Source organism: Moschus berezovskii, chromosome 2 (assembly GCF_049115385.1).
Source record: "Moschus berezovskii isolate FMDL1 chromosome 2, NW_MosBer_1.0, whole genome shotgun sequence".
Lineage (NCBI taxonomy): Eukaryota > Metazoa > Chordata > Mammalia > Artiodactyla > Moschidae > Moschus > Moschus berezovskii.
In genome coordinates this window covers 120,874,227-120,890,460 of record NC_142461.1, presented here as the reverse complement: position 1 = coordinate 120,890,460, position 16,234 = coordinate 120,874,227, and the positions used below count along the sequence as shown (strand labels likewise).

General features: G+C 42.7%; 1 protein-coding gene across 31 annotated transcripts in view; it reads left to right on the top strand.

Annotated features, from left to right (window-relative positions):
* The window catches only part of TTN (titin), a 276,712-nt gene extending 261,386 nt beyond the window's left edge, over positions 1-15,326 (top strand). For all 31 annotated transcript variants that reach the window (XM_088830575.1, XM_088830572.1, XM_088830570.1 and 28 more), the window contains 14 exons: positions 32-334; positions 907-1,209; positions 1,311-1,895; positions 2,020-2,325; positions 2,412-2,711; positions 3,347-3,922; positions 4,025-4,330; positions 4,713-5,306; positions 5,429-11,097; positions 11,235-11,391; positions 12,104-12,795; positions 12,888-13,041; positions 13,571-13,873; positions 14,006-15,326. In XM_088830575.1, coding sequence (XP_088686701.1) covers positions 32-334; positions 907-1,209; positions 1,311-1,895; positions 2,020-2,325; positions 2,412-2,711; positions 3,347-3,922; positions 4,025-4,330; positions 4,713-5,306; positions 5,429-11,097; positions 11,235-11,391; positions 12,104-12,795; positions 12,888-13,041; positions 13,571-13,873; positions 14,006-14,304 — 10,547 coding nt within the window. In that variant the 3' untranslated portion in view covers positions 14,305-15,326. The remainder of the gene's footprint in view (positions 1-31; positions 335-906; positions 1,210-1,310; positions 1,896-2,019; positions 2,326-2,411; positions 2,712-3,346; positions 3,923-4,024; positions 4,331-4,712; positions 5,307-5,428; positions 11,098-11,234; positions 11,392-12,103; positions 12,796-12,887; positions 13,042-13,570; positions 13,874-14,005) is intronic.
* The last annotated feature ends 908 nt before the right edge of the window (positions 15,327-16,234 follow it).

The following is a 16,234-nucleotide window of genomic DNA, read 5'->3' as shown; positions in this document are numbered from 1 at the left end:
CCAAGGTGTGTTTACCTCCGTCTTGCTGCAGACATTCCTGGACCTCCAGAAACATTACAGATATTTGATGTCTCCCGTGAGGGCATGACACTTACTTGGTACCCACCAGAGGATGACGGTGGCTCCCAAGTGACTGGATACATCGTGGAACGCAAAGAAGTGAGAGCAGATCGATGGGTCCGTGTAAATAAAGTACCAGTGACAATGACACGATACCGTTCCACTGGCCTTATTGAAGGCTTAGAATACGAACACCGTGTCACAGCCATTAATGCGAGAGGAACTGGAAAACCAAGCCGTCCTTCCAAACCCACCGTTGCCATGGATCCAATTGGTAAATACCTTTTGTATAAAAGTTTGTTGAGATATAATTTAATATATTAAAGTTCACCTTCCTGAAATATAGAATTCTGTCAGTTTGGGGAAATGTATGGTTGTATAACCATCACCACAGTCAACATATAGAATATTTCCATCAGCCCAAAAAGTTCATTTGTGTCCTTTGTCGTCAATCCTCTCCCCACTCCCAACCCCTAGCAGCATTGGGAAAATAACTTTTTATATTCTTCTCTTGAATCTACTTCTCCCTCTTTAAAACAGAACTCATGATATACGCCCTATATCACTGTTAAAATTTTTAAGCAAGTTAGTATTTCTCGAAGCAGTTTAAAAACTGATGTTAAATGTAAGATAGTATTAGTGATCATAAACAAAGCACATATAAGACAAAGGAAAAAGCAAGAGTTTTAAGTAGTTTTAACTGATAAAGTGAATTAAATATTTACAAAATGAAAAATATCCTAATGTTATACTCCATGTCTCCACAATTCACTGAAATCATTAGGTTTTTAGCATCTGATTTTCGACCTTGCAGAAACTTTTAACAAGTATATTCTTATTTTCCAGCTCCTCCAGGAAAGCCACAAAACCCAAGAGTTACTGACACAACAAGGACATCAGTCTCCCTGGCCTGGAGTGTACCAGAAAATGAAGGAGGGTCTAAAGTCACAGGCTACTTGATTGAAATGCAAAAAGTCGATCAACATGAGTGGACCAAATGCAACACCACCCCAACCAAAATTCGGGAGTATACTCTCACACACCTACCTCAGGGTGCCGAATACAGATTCCGTGTCCTAGCCTGTAATGCTGGTGGACCTGGGGAGCCTGCTGAGGTACCAGGAACAGTCAAAGTCACAGAAATGCTTGGTAAGAGATGGGATCACTGACTTTCTGCTATATTTGCCTTTAGACTTATTTCCTATGCCTGTGTCCCAAAATGCTAATCGTAACCTTACCTTTCTCCCCAGAATATCCTGACTATGAACTTGATGAAAGATACCAGGAAGGTATCTTAGTAAGACAAGGTGGAGTCATCAGACTTACCATACCAATCAAAGGAAAACCATTCCCAATATGTAAATGGACCAAGGAAGGCCAAGACGTTAGTAAGCGTGCCATGATTGCAACCTCTGAAACTCACACTGAGCTTGTAATCAAAGAAGCAGACAGGGATGACTCTGGCACTTATGACCTGGTTCTGGAAAACAAATGTGGCAAGAAGGCTGTCTACATCAAGGTCAGGGTGATAGGAAGTCCTAACACTCCAGAAGGGCCACTTGAATATGACGACATACAAGCTCGCTCTGTAAGGGTCAGTTGGAGACCCCCTGCCGATGACGGTGGTGCCGACATCTTGGGGTACATCCTGGAGAGACGAGAAGTGCCTAAATCCGCCTGGTACACCATCGACTCCAGAGTCCGAGGTACATCTCTGGTGGTAAAAGGCCTCAAAGAAAATGTGGAATACCATTTCCGTGTTTCAGCAGAAAACCAGTTTGGAATAAGCAAACCCTTGAAATCGGAGGAACCTGTCATACCAAAAACACCACTGAGTAAGTGCTCTTCCAACCATAACGCTGTAAACTTCCTCTCAGTACTCATTTCAAAATGAAAATCACCAGCTTACAAGAGTTGGAACTGTACCCTAACATGTGTGTTTTCCACTTACATTCCTAGACCCTCCCGAGCCTCCAAGCAATCCTCCAGAAATACTCGATGTGACCAAGAGTTCCGTCAGCCTGTCCTGGTCCCGGCCCAAAGATGATGGTGGTTCTCGGGTCACGGGCTACTACATTGAACGCAAGGAGACCTCAACTGACAAGTGGGTCAGACACAACAAGACTCAGATCACCACCACAATGTATACCGTCACCGGGCTTGTTCCTGATGCCGAGTATCAGTTCCGCATCATTGCGCAGAACGATGTTGGCCTAAGCGAGACCAGCCCTGCATCTGAACCAGTTGTTTGCAAAGATCCATTTGGTAAGGAAAGAATTTCCAACAGGGTTAGTATCAGAGAGTCAAGCCATCTTTGCTCTTTCCTTTACAACTGTTTTCAAATATTTCAGATAAGCCAAGCCAACCTGGAGAACTCGAGATTCTTTCAATATCCAAAGACAGCGTCACTCTGCAGTGGGAGAAACCTGAATGTGATGGTGGCAAAGAAATCCTCGGATACTGGGTTGAATACAGACAATCTGGAGACAGTGCCTGGAAGAAGAGCAGTAAGGACCGCATCAAAGACAGGCAGTTCACCATAGGAGGTTTGCTGGAAGCTACAGAGTATGAATTCAGGGTTTTCGCCGAGAATGAGACGGGGCTGAGCAGACCTCGAAGAACCGCTATGTCTGTGAAGACCAAACTAACGTGTAAGTAGCCGTTAGTTCTCTGCTTTCATTTACAAAGTAAGCAACATGTAAAGGTTAATTCTTCCTCTGTACTAAGCAGGTCTCCAGAAAGCTTTATTAGAGAGCAAGTGTTTGGAAAGAAAGAACCCAGTCTGGCATGCGTGCACAAAGGGAACAGCTGATAGGTCTAGAGGAAGTCATTCCAAGCACAAAGCCTCAGCAGTACACTGTTAGACGCACTGAACTGAGCACATGCCTAGGGCAGTTTCTCCCATGAATACAATGGATGTTAATACTCCTAATAAGACGAAGTGTCAACAAATGTATCCCCCTTCACTGAACCTAAGGGGAAAGATACAAGGGTTTATAGAGAACTCACATTTCCCCCAAACCCCCTACATAGTTAATGCCTCCCAATCATAAAAAAGTCACTCTACATAATAATATGATGATATCCTCATTGAATCTCTACTTTCCAGATGATCCTCCAATCACTGTGAAGACTTAATAATTAGACTCATGTAAATCATGGTGTAAATCTTGATATCTAATAAGAGTAGCAGTCAGTACAATGAATTCATTCCTGATATACAAGGACAGTGGATTACAGACCCAGTAGTGACAATAATGCACTCATTATCTTTCATACCCTTTAGCTGGAGAAGCCCCAGGAGTACGCAAAGAAATGAAGGATGTTACCACTAAACTGGGCGAAGCTGCTCAACTCTCATGCCAGATTGTCGGAAGGCCTCTGCCTGACATTAAGTGGTTCCGATTTGGTAAGGAGCTCGTACAAAGCCGCAAGTACAAAATGTCCTCAGATGGACGTACACATACTCTAACAGTAATGACGGAGGAACAGGAAGATGAAGGTGTTTATACCTGTGTAGCTACCAACGAGGTTGGAGAAGTAGAATCCAGCAGTAAGCTTCTCCTGCAGGCAACACCACAGTTCCATCCTGGTTACCCACTGAAAGAGAAGTATTATGGTGCTGTGGGTTCAACGCTTCGACTTCATGTCATGTACATTGGCCGACCAGTACCTGCCATCACTTGGTTCCATGGCCAGAAACTTTTGCAAAACTCAGAAAACATTTCTATAGAAAACACAGAGCACTATACTCATCTTGTCATGAAGAATGTCCAGCGTAAGACTCATGCTGGGAAATACAAAGTTCAGCTCAGCAATGTCCTTGGAACAGTCGATGCCATGCTTGATGTGGAGATACAAGGTATTTTGTTTTCCTTTTCAGTGGTTTTTCTTTTTTTAAAAAAAAAAATGGCCTTGGGAGGCACACTATAGAGACCACTATAATTGTATTTTCCCCCAACAGATAAACCAGACAAACCCACAGGACCAATTGTGATCGAAGCTCTATTGAAGAACTCTGTGGTGATCAGCTGGAAACCACCTGCAGATGATGGAGGCTCCTGGATCACCAATTATGTGGTGGAAAAATGTGAGGCCAAGGAAGGGGCTGAATGGCAATTGGTGTCTTCAGCCATCTCAGTGACAACCTGTAGAATTGTGAACCTCACAGAAAATGCTGGATATTACTTCCGGGTTTCGGCTCAGAACACGTTTGGCATCAGTGAACCTCTAGAAGTCCCCTCAGTTGTGATCATTAAGAGTCCATTTGGTGAGTACAACCTCTACAGTCTTCCTATAGCAAAATTCCATCTGTATGCAAAGTTTTTTTTTTTTTTTACAGAAATGACTTTTGAAAGGAGACAGCAGATTCAGCTAAAGTACACATGTCTTTTATGTCACTTGAATTTCGCTGATCTAAAAGGGCACATATATACCCTATCCCCTTCTTTAAAAAGGAACTTTCTATTTTGATAAGTTTCTTAGCAAAAAGTAACCAATTACAGTTTTCTGGATTCAGTTCAGTTCAGTTCAGTCGCTCAGTCGTGTCATTAATAGAACTTTGGGTTCATAACATTTATTTTTAAAAAAATAAGCTCTTCATAAAGCTGTCTGTTTCACCTGATGAGTCAAATGCTTTTTGTTTTAAACAGAAAAGCCAGGTGCCCCTGGCAAACCAACTATTACTGCCATCACAAAAGATTCTTGTGTTGTGGCCTGGAAGCCACCTGCCAGCGATGGAGGTGCAAAGATTAGAAATTACTACCTTGAGAAGCGTGAGAAGAAGCAGAACAAGTGGATTTCTGTGACAACAGATGAAATTCGAGAAACTGTCTTTTCAGTGCAAAACCTTATTGAAGGTCTTGAATATGAGTTCCGTGTGAAATGTGAAAACCTAGGTGGGGAGAGTGAATGGAGTGAGATATCAGAACCTGTCACTCCCAAATCTGATGTCCCAATTCAGGCACCACACTTTAAAGAGGAACTGAGAAATCTAAATGTCAGATACCAGAGCAATGCTACTCTGGTCTGCAAAGTGACTGGTCATCCGAAACCAATTGTGAAATGGTACAGACAAGGCAAAGAAATCATCGCAGATGGATTAAAGTACAGGATTCAAGAGTTTAAGGGTGGCTACCACCAGCTCATCATTGCCAGTGTCACAGATGATGACGCCACTGTTTACCAAGTCAGAGCTACCAACCAAGGAGGGTCTGTGTCTGGCACTGCCTCCTTGGAAGTAGAAGGTAAAAACACATCAGTAGACATCATTTTGCTGCAAGATTACATATTATTAATGGGGGGGGCACTCTTAAAATAGTTTTGGGTGTTGCTAAATTATATTCTTCCTTCTTTTGTTCTGATACAGTTCCAGCCAAGATACACTTGCCTAAAAATCTTGAAGGAATGGGAGCAGTCCACGCTCTCCGAGGTGAGGTAATCAGCATCAAGATCCCATTCAGTGGCAAACCAGATCCAGTGATCACCTGGCAGAAAGGACAAGATCTCATCGACAACAATGGCCACTACCAAGTCATTGTCACAAGATCTTTCACATCACTTGTTTTCCCCAATGGAGTGGAGAGAAAAGATGCTGGTTTCTATGTGGTCTGTGCTAAAAACAGATTTGGAATTGATCAGAAGACAGTTGAATTGGATGTGGCTGATGTTCCCGACCCACCCAGAGGAGTCAAAGTTAGTGACGTGTCACGAGATTCTGTGAACTTAACGTGGACTGAGCCAGCTTCTGATGGTGGCAGCAAAGTCACCAACTACATTGTTGAAAAGTGTGCAACCACTGCAGAAAGATGGATCCGGGTAGGACAGGCCCGAGAAACACGTTATACCGTGATCAACTTATTTGGAAAAACAAGTTACCAGTTCCGTGTAATAGCAGAGAATAAATTTGGCCTGAGCAAACCTTCTGAGCCTTCAGAACCAACAGTAACCAAAGAAGATAAGACCAGGGCTATGAACTATGATGAAGAGGTAGACGAAACCAGGGAAGTTTCTATGACCAAAGCATCTCACTCTTCAACCAAGGAGCTTTATGAGAAATATATGATTGCTGAAGATCTTGGGCGTGGTCAGTTTGGAATTGTCCACCGTTGTGTTGAAACATCCTCAAAGAAGACATACATGGCCAAATTTGTGAAAGTCAAAGGGACTGATCAAGTTTTGGTAAAGAAAGAAATTTCCATTCTAAATATAGCTAGGCACCGAAACATGTTATACCTCCATGAATCATTTGAAAGCATGGAAGAATTAGTTATGATCTTTGAGTTCATATCAGGACTTGACATATTTGAGCGCATTAACACAAGTGCTTTTGAACTTAATGAGAGAGAAATCGTAAGCTATGTTCGCCAGGTGTGCGAAGCACTTGAGTTCTTACATAGTCATAATATTGGACACTTTGACATTAGACCAGACAACATCATTTACCAAACAAGAAGGAGCTCCACCATTAAAATCATAGAATTTGGTCAAGCCCGTCAGCTGAAGCCAGGGGACAACTTTAGGCTTCAGTTCACTGCCCCTGAATACTATGCACCTGAGGTCCACCAGCATGATGTTGTCAGCACAGCCACAGACATGTGGTCTCTTGGAACCCTGGTGTACGTACTGTTGAGTGGTATCAATCCATTCCTGGCTGAAACTAACCAGCAGATCATTGAGAACATCATGAATGCTGAATACACCTTTGATGAAGAAGCATTCCAAGAGATCAGCCTCGAAGCCATGGACTTTGTTGACCGGCTATTAGTGAAAGAGAGAAAATCTCGCATGACAGCCTCTGAGGCCCTTCAGCATCCATGGCTGAAGCAGAAGACAGAAAGAGTCAGTACTAAAGTGATCAGGACATTGAAACACCGACGTTACTACCACACCCTAGTCAAGAAAGACCTCAACATGGTTGTGTCTGCAGCCCGGATCTCCTGTGGTGGTGCAATTCGATCTCAGAAGGGAGTGAGCATTGCTAAAGTTAAAGTGGCGTCCATTGAAATTGGCCCCATTTCTGGGCAGATAATGCATGCAGTTGGAGAAGAAGGAGGCTATGTCAAATATGTATGCAGAATTGAAAATTACGATCAGTCGACCCAGGTGACTTGGTACTTCGGTGTCAGACAGCTGGAGAACAGTGAGAAATATGAAATCACCTATGAAGATGGAGTGGCCACCATGTTTGTCAAAGACATCACCAAATTCGATGATGGTACCTACAGATGCAAAGTAGTCAATGACTATGGTGAAGACAGTTCCTATGCAGAGCTCTTTGTTAAAGGTGTGAGAGAAGTTTATGACTATTATTGCCGTAGAACTGTGAAGAAACTTAAGCGCAGAACAGATACCATGAGACTCCTGGAAAGACCACCTGAATTCACCCTACCTCTCTATAACAAGACAGCTTATGTGGGTGAAAATGTCCGGTTTGGTGTAACCATAACTGTCCACCCAGAGCCTCGAGTAACATGGTACAAATCAGGTCAGAAAATCAAACCAGGTGATGATGACAGGAAATACATATTTGAGTCCGACAAAGGTCTTTACCAATTAACAATCAACAGCGTAACTACGGATGATGACGCTGAATATACCGTGGTGGCAAGGAACAAATATGGTGAGGACAGCTGCAAAGCAAAGCTGACTGTAACCCCACACCCACCTCCATCAGATACGACCCTCAGACCCATGTTCAAACGGCTACTGGCAAATGCAGAATGCCAAGAAGGCCAAAGTGTCTGCTTTGAGATCAGAGTGTCTGGCATCCCCCCACCAACGTTAAAATGGGAGAAAGATGGTCGGCCACTGTCCCTTGGGCCTAACATTGAAATTATCCATGAAGGCTTGGATTATTATGCTCTTCACATCAGGGATACTTTGCCAGAAGACACCGGTTATTACAGGGTCACAGCCACAAATACAGCTGGATCCACCAGCTGCCAGGCCCACCTACAAGTGGAACGCCTAAGGTATGTCAAACAGGAATTCAAGACAAAAGAGGAGCATGAACGACATGTACAGAGGCAGATTGACAAGACCCTGAGAATGGCTGAAATTCTTTCTGGCACTGAGGCTGTGCCGCTGACGCAGGTTGCCCAGGAGGCGCTGAGAGAAGCTGCCATCCTCTACAAACCAGCCGTCAGCACCAAGACCGTGAAAGGGGAATACCGACTTGAGACGGAAGAAAAGAAGGAGGAGAGGAAACTCCGCATGCCTTACGAAGTACCAGAGCCACGCAAGTACAAACAGACCACCATAGAAGAAGACCAACACATTAAGCAGTTCGTGCCCATGTCTGACATGAAGTGGTATAAGAAGATACGGGATCAATTTGAAATGCCTGGGAAGATTGACAGAGTTGTACAGAAGAGGCCCAAGCGCATCCGCCTTTCAAGATGGGAGCAGTTCTATGTGATGCCTCTCCCGCGCATCACCGATCAATACAGACCTAAGTGGAGGATTCCCAAACTGTCCCAAGATGACCTTGAAATGGTGAGACCAGCCCGCCGGCGCACACCTTCTCCCGATTACTACTATTATTACAGACCCAGGAGACGTTCTCTTGGTGACATCTCCGACGAAGAATTACTCCTGCCCATTGACGACTACCTGGCGATGAAGAGAACAGAGGAAGAGAGGCTGCGACTTGAAGAAGAGCTGGAACTGGGTTTTTCAGCCTCACCCCCGAGCCGGAGCCCTCCCCGTTTTGAGCTTTCGAGTCTGCGTTATTCTTCCCCGCAAGCTCACGTCAAGGTGGAGGAAGCGAGAAGAGACTTCAGATACTCAACCTATCACATCCCAACCAAGGAAGAGACCAGCACGAGCTACGCAGAGCTGAGGGAGCGGCACGCCCGTGCCGCGCACAGGCAGGCCCATCAGCGGCAGAGGATCATGGCCGAGAGAGAGGACCACGAGCTGCTGCGGCCCGTCACCTCCACCCAGCGCCTCTTGGAATACAAGAGCGAGCTGGACCACCTGGCGAAGGAAGCGAAGTCTAGAAAGAAAGCAAGACGCCAGAGAGAAGTGACCGAAATAACGGAAATCGAGGAAGAATATGAGATCTCCAAACACGCGCAGAGAGAGGCGTCCTCCTCGGTGTCCAGGCTGCTGAGACGCCGGCGCTCGCTGTCTCCAACCTACATCGAGCTGATGAGGCCGGTATCTGAGCTGATCCGGCCGCGGCCACGGCCAGCTGAGGAATACGAAGATGAAGAAGATGAAGATGACGTAGAAAGAAGGTCTCCTACCCCAGAGAGGACTCGTCCACGTTCCCCCAGCCCTGTGTCTAGTGAGCGATCACTGTCAAGATTTGAGAGGTCGGCAAGATTTGATATCTTTTCCAGGTATGAGTCCATGAAAGCCGCTCTAAAGACTCAGAAGACATCAGAAAGGAAATATGAGGTTTTGAGTCAGCAGCCTTTTACACTGGACCACGCGCCTCGAATCACACTAAGGATGCGTTCCCACCGGGTCCCCTGCGGCCAAAATACACGTTTTATCTTAAACGTTCAGTCAAAGCCAACTGCTGAGGTCAAATGGTACCACAATGGTGTAGAACTCCAAGAGAGCAGTAAGATTCATTACACCAACACCAGTGGGGTCCTGACCCTGGAAATTCTGGACTGTCATATTGATGATAGTGGAACATACCGTGCTGTGTGTACCAACTACAAAGGTGAGGCTTCCGACTACGCGACCTTGGATGTCACAGGAGGGGATTACACTACCTATGCTTCCCAGCGCAGAGATGAACAGGTTCCCCGATCTGTCTTCCCTGAGCTGACAAGAACAGAGGCATATGCAGTTTCGTCCTTTAAGAAAACATCTGAGATGGAAGCTTCCTCTTCCATCAGGGAAATGAAATCATTGATGACGGAGACCCGGGAAAGTCTCTCCTCCTACGAACACCATGCATCCACAGAAATGAAAAGTGCTGCAATCGAAGAAAAGTCACTGGAAGAAAAATCCACACACAGAAAGATCAAGACGACTTTGGCAGCAAGAATTCTCACAAAGCCAAGGTCCTTAACTGTCTACGAAGGTGAGTCTGCAAGGTTCTCTTGCGATACAGATGGTGAGCCAGTACCAACTGTGACATGGCTGCGTGGGGGACAAGTCATAAGCACTTCTGCCCGCCACCAAGTGACCACCTCAAAGTACAAGTCAACTTTTGAGATCTCTTCAGTCCAGGCTTCAGATGAGGGCAACTATAGCGTGGTGGTCGAGAACAGCGAAGGGAGGCAAGAGGCGCAGTTTACTCTGACCGTGCAGAAGGCCAGGGTTACTGAAAAGGCTGTGACATCACCACCGCGAGTCAAATCCCCGGAGCCTCGGATAAAATCCCCAGAAGGAGCCAAGTCTCCAAAACGAGTGAAATCCCCAGAACCTGTGACTCCTCACCCCAAAGCTGTACCGCCCACAGAGACAAAACCCACACCAACAGAGAAGGTTCAGCAGCTGCCAGTCGCTGCCCCACCTAAGATAATTCAGTCCTTGAAGGCAGAAGCTTCTAAAGACATAGCCAAGCTGACCTGTGTAGTTGAAAGTAGTGCATTATGTGCAAAAGAGGTCACCTGGTACAAAGACGGCAGGAAACTGAAGGAAAATGGGCATTTCCAGTTTCACTATTCTGCAGATGGTACCTATGAGCTCAAAATCCTCAACCTCACCGAATCTGATCGTGGAGAATACGTTTGTGAGGTTTCTGGTGAAGGTGGAACTTCCAAAACTAACTTCCAATTTGTGGGACAAGCCTTTAAGAGTATCCATGAGCAGGTGTCAAGCATATCGGAAACCAAGAAAGCGGCTCAGAAAACTGCTGAGTCAACAGAAACCAAGAAAGCAGCTCAGAAAACTGCTGAGCCAACAGAAACCAAGAAAACGGAACCCAAAGCTCCTGTGCCAATTTCCACAAAGCCAGTAATTGTTACTGGTCTGCAGGATACCACTGTTTCCTCAGACGGTGTTGCTAAATTTGCAGTTAAAGTTACTGGAGAACCCCAGCCAACTGTCATCTGGACAAAGGATGGAAAGGTAACTGGTTCTTAAATGACCTTATTTTCTAAAAAAAAAAAAAAAAAAAACAACTAACCCTCTTTCCTTTGCCCAACTCCCAAAGAAAGTTTAAAAGTAAATCACTTTTTAAAATTCAAATCACTTGCATTCCACAGGCTATAACACAGGGAGGTAAATACAAACTCTCTGAAGACAAAGGAGCATTCTTCCTAGAAATTCATAAGACTGATACTTCTGACAGTGGACTTTATACTTGTACAGTAACAAACTCAGCTGGATCTGTGTCCTCTAGCTGCAAATTAACAGTAAAAGGTAAGTTGCCTTTTATTGTTACCAACAATTTACAGAAAACTATATTAAGGAGACATTTCTAAACATGCTTGCTTACACACACATACACAAAATATTAAAATAAAAACTGTTTTACCAAATTACAGAATACCATTTGTATACAAATGTACATATTTGAAGTTAGGATATAATTTATATTTATTAAGTGCATAATTGTATGTAGTATTAAGAATCCCAGATATTATGTAAGATTCCTGCTCCCTGTAATGAATAGTCAGGTGAATATACCAAATGGTACTTCTTCCCTAAAACTTTGCTCTTGCTAATTTTCCAAAGCAGTGGAAAGTTAATGAAAGAGCTGTATCAGTTTTCCCAATTAAAATGAGTTTGCCTTCATCTGAATCTTCTAAAACATAATTAAATTGTTTTAATTAATTAAAATCTCCTAAATCCATCCATCTCCTAGATCTTTTAACTATTCCTTTCAAAACTTTTTTCCCCTTAAGCCAAAGAATTCATTCTTCAATTTAGTTTAGTTTAAATAATCATTACATTGATCTCAAAAGTCACGCATGACAACTTTCCAAGATCCGGGCTGAGAAAGAATCAAGTATTACCTACACTGCATGCGTAAGTCAGTATTTTTTCTTTGTGTATTACTTGCAGAATCCACAAGACAAAAGGGTAGGACCTCTTTTCCATTCAATTTGCTTTACAGAGCTTTCTTTTTCAGTTGTAAAAGACACTGAGATACAGAAAGTATCTGCACAAAAGACCTCCGAAATTACATCCCAGAAGAAGGCATCTGTCCAAGAGGAAATTTCCAAGAAAGCCCTCATTTCTGAAGAAATCAAGATGTCAGAGGTGAAATCTCAAGAAAAGCTAGCTCTCAAGGAGGAAGCTTCAACAGTTCTGATTTCCGAAAAAGTCAAGAAATCAGAAGCCACCTCCCTGGAAAAATCTGTTGTCCATGAGGAAATCACTAAAACATCACAGGCATCGGAAGAAATCCGAACTCATGCTGAGATCAAAGCATTTTCTACTCAGATGAGTATAACTGATGGTCAGAAAGTGACTTTGAAAGCCAACATTGCTGGTGCCACTGATGTGAAATGGGTACTGAATGGGGTGGAGCTCAGCAATTCTGATGAGTATAGGTACGGCATCTCAGGCAGCGACCAGACCCTGACCATTAAGCAGGCTGGTCACAAAGATGAAGGGATCCTCACCTGCATCGGCAAAACCAGCCAAGGCATCATTAAGTGTCAGTATGATCTGACCCTAAGCAAAGAACTCTCAGATGCCCCAGCCTTCATCTCACAGCCCAGATCTCAAAATGTTAATGAAGGACAAAATGTTCTCTTTTCTTGTGAAATCAGTGGTGAGCCATCGCCTGAAATCGAATGGTTTAAAAACAACCTGCCAGTAAGTTTAATTATGAATGTTACTGAAGAGAACTTTCAATACTTTACTCCTGAAGAGCTCAAAGAAACACTTTTTGTTTCTCTTCTTTTTAGATTTCTATTTCTTCAAATATCAGCATAAGTCGCTCCAGAAATGTATATTCTCTTGAAATCCGAAATGCATCAGTAAGTGACAGTGGGAAGTATACAATTAAGGCCAAAAATTTCCGTGGCCAGTGTTCAGCTACTGCTTCCTTAACAGTCCTTCGTAAGTATATCTTTACCACTTTCCTTACTTGTTTAAGGCCATTGTATGGTTTTGTTTTTTGCTTTTGTCTTTCTGAGCACAGCAAACTCTCAGGAGCCTCTTTAAATACCATGGGTAAGAGACACCAGCTTCCTATGTGAATTCATTCTTAACAGTCCATGTTTCTTTACAGCTAGATAGAAATATGGATAAGTTAACTTTCAAAGTAAAGCTACCAGCTGTCCTGTTACATGTATTTTCAGAATGCACAATATAAAAATTATTTTCTATATGACTAATCATTTTTTTCCTAGTGATTCTAGCACCTGCATGAAATGTAATAATAGAAATATAAGGATTCGTTTCTGGGAGACACTGGGCTAGCTCTTGACAACTGTATGTATGTATTTGCTTATGCTTTCACAGCAAATTGTTTGGGTTATGTTTCTGTGTGTGTGTGTCTAAGTTTCCATTTCTGCAAGTCAATGTCAGATGTCACAAATTAACCAGATGTCATTGATGTTCACTGTGTATCTGCTATGCTCCACAGCTCTAGTTGAAGAACCTCCCAGAGAGGTAGTATTGAGGACAAGTGGTGACACGAGCTTGCAAGGAAGCTTCTCGTCTCAGTCAGTCCAAATGTCTGCCTCTAAGCAGGAGGCCTCCTTCAGCAGTTTCAGCAGCAGCAGTGCTAGCAGCATGACTGAAATGAAATTTGCAAGCATGTCTGCCCAAAGCATGTCCTCCATGCAAGAGTCCTTTGTAGAAATGAGTTCCAGCAGTTTTATGGGAAAATCTAGTATGACACAACTGGAAAGTTCAACTAGTAGAATGCTTAAAGCAGGCCTAAGAGGTGAGCAATCAAATTATTGGTAGAGGTAGACAAGCCTAGTCGCATGGTAGAATCTTTAGTACACACAATTCAGTAGAATAAAAGTTTTTTTTTTCAGTGATTCTAAAAGTTTGTTGTTGTTGTTCCATAAAGGAATCCCACCTAAAATTGAAGCTCTTCCCTCTGACATCAGCATTGATGAAGGAAAAGTATTAACAGTAGCCTGCGCTTTTACGGGTGAGCCTACCCCGGAAATAACATGGTCTCGTGGTGGAAGAACAATTCACGATCAGGAACAGCAAGGGCGATTCCATATTGAAAACACAGATGACCTGACGACTCTGATCATCATGGATGTACAGAAACAAGATGGTGGACTTTATACCCTGAGTTTAGGGAATGACTTTGGATCTGACTCTGCTACTGTGAATATAAATATTCGATCCATTTAAGAGGGCCTGTGCTCTCACACTCAGACTCATTCTTAACCTTTCCCAAATGATTCACATGGACTAATCTTTCTATCTTTCTGATCTGTAAATATTTTAAAAAAAAAAAAAGAGTAGTTTTGTATCAACCTAAATGAGTCGAAGTTCAAAAATAATACATTTCAATCTTTTCATAATTGTTGACCTAAGAAGATGACACATTTTCTAGTGACATGTACATACTGTATATAGCCGAATTAACGGTTATAAAGTTTTGTACCCTTTATGACATTTTACACTGTAACTATTGAAACTAACGGTTGGTAGGAGAAAGTTTCTTATGGAACGAATACCCTGCTCAACACTTAATCAATCTTTGTGCCTCAACATAATGTTGATGTCTAAGTATGCCTCAGTGGGTTGAGGAATTCCCCATTGAAGATGTCCTATCCACCGAAACAATGCTGTGCACATCACCTGATATGTGCACCGATACTTATGGAATCAGAAATGTAAGGCATTGGTGATGTTTGCATCTACCCTCCTGTAAGCAACACTTTAACGTCTTACATTTTCTCTGATGATGTCACACTCAAAATTATCATGACTTAAATATTACCAGAGCAAAGTGTAACGGCCAACACTTTGTTCGCTCATTTCACACTGTCTCTGACCATAGAGAGTGCCTGGGTAGCTTGGAAAAGTAACATCACCTGGCCATCCCCTCAGTTAACCAAGCTATTCACGCATTCCTATGCCAGAGCAGTGTCAACTCTTGGAGGTTCAGGGGTGCAACCAACGCCTTTGTGTGGTAGTTCTAAATTTAAACCAGAAACTGGGGCAACTAAGCAGTGAGCCACAGCAAAAAATAAAGAACAAATTAAAGCTGTTGTTAAATTTAAAAACAACAAAATATTACTAACTGCCCAAAATATCAACTTGATGTAGTTCTTTTCATGCAAGTTTAAATTCAATTGTTAGTTATAATTGTTGGACCTCCTTGAGATAGTAACAACAAAATAAAGCAAGCTATCTGCACCTCAAAATGTGTACTGATTGTTTTCTGTGAAATTCTGTGGTTGGGGAGGTATGTGCCTTTGAAAATCACAGAAATGATCATAGAGAAGAAAAAGCAACTCAAGTTCTCTATAGCAAATAATTAAATTATCATGTTGAATGTACTCAACAATTTTTTAAAAGCACAGATATGATTCTCATGGATAAATTTATCCCCAGAAGTCAACAAAAATCCCCCAAAGTAAGAAATCTTCTAAACATATTATCAAGAAAAATACTTTTATAGGGACTGATTCAACTAAATCCAAAGGTATGGAAACATCAAAAATTGACAATATTTTGTGCAAAGATGAGCAAGATGAGATAGACCTGTCCCTTAAGAAACATATAGAAGAGAAAATGACCACTTCAGGGAAAACGATCAGTTGTGCAACTGAATCCATTACTGACTATTGTAGCTCCAAAACAAATCAGTCTTCAAAGCTAAAGGACTCTTTATTTTTTAAAGAACTCGTTTTAAATCATATAGTCCTACCATGCTTTTCAAAACAACTGATCTATACTTAATAATAAAATACCTAGCACCAGAAAAATCTGTATTTATCCATCCTAATTGTAAACCTATTAAGTTGATTCTTTGCCTAAATTACCCCCTAAATGTAAATGTAAGCGGCCAAAGCTGAAGCAAATGCACAGTCAATTCCTACTCCCCAAAGAAGATCTTGGGTTTGCATTAGTTTATTCAGCAAATATTCTTTCCTAAGGCTTCCTTGGTGACTCAATGGTAAAAGAATTCGCCTGCCAATCCAGGAGACTCAGGTTTAATCCCTGGGTCAGGAAGATCCCCTGGAGAAGGGAATGGAAACCTGCTCCAATATTCTTGCCTGGGAAATCCATGGACAGAGGAACTTGGTGGGCTACATATAATCCATGCGAT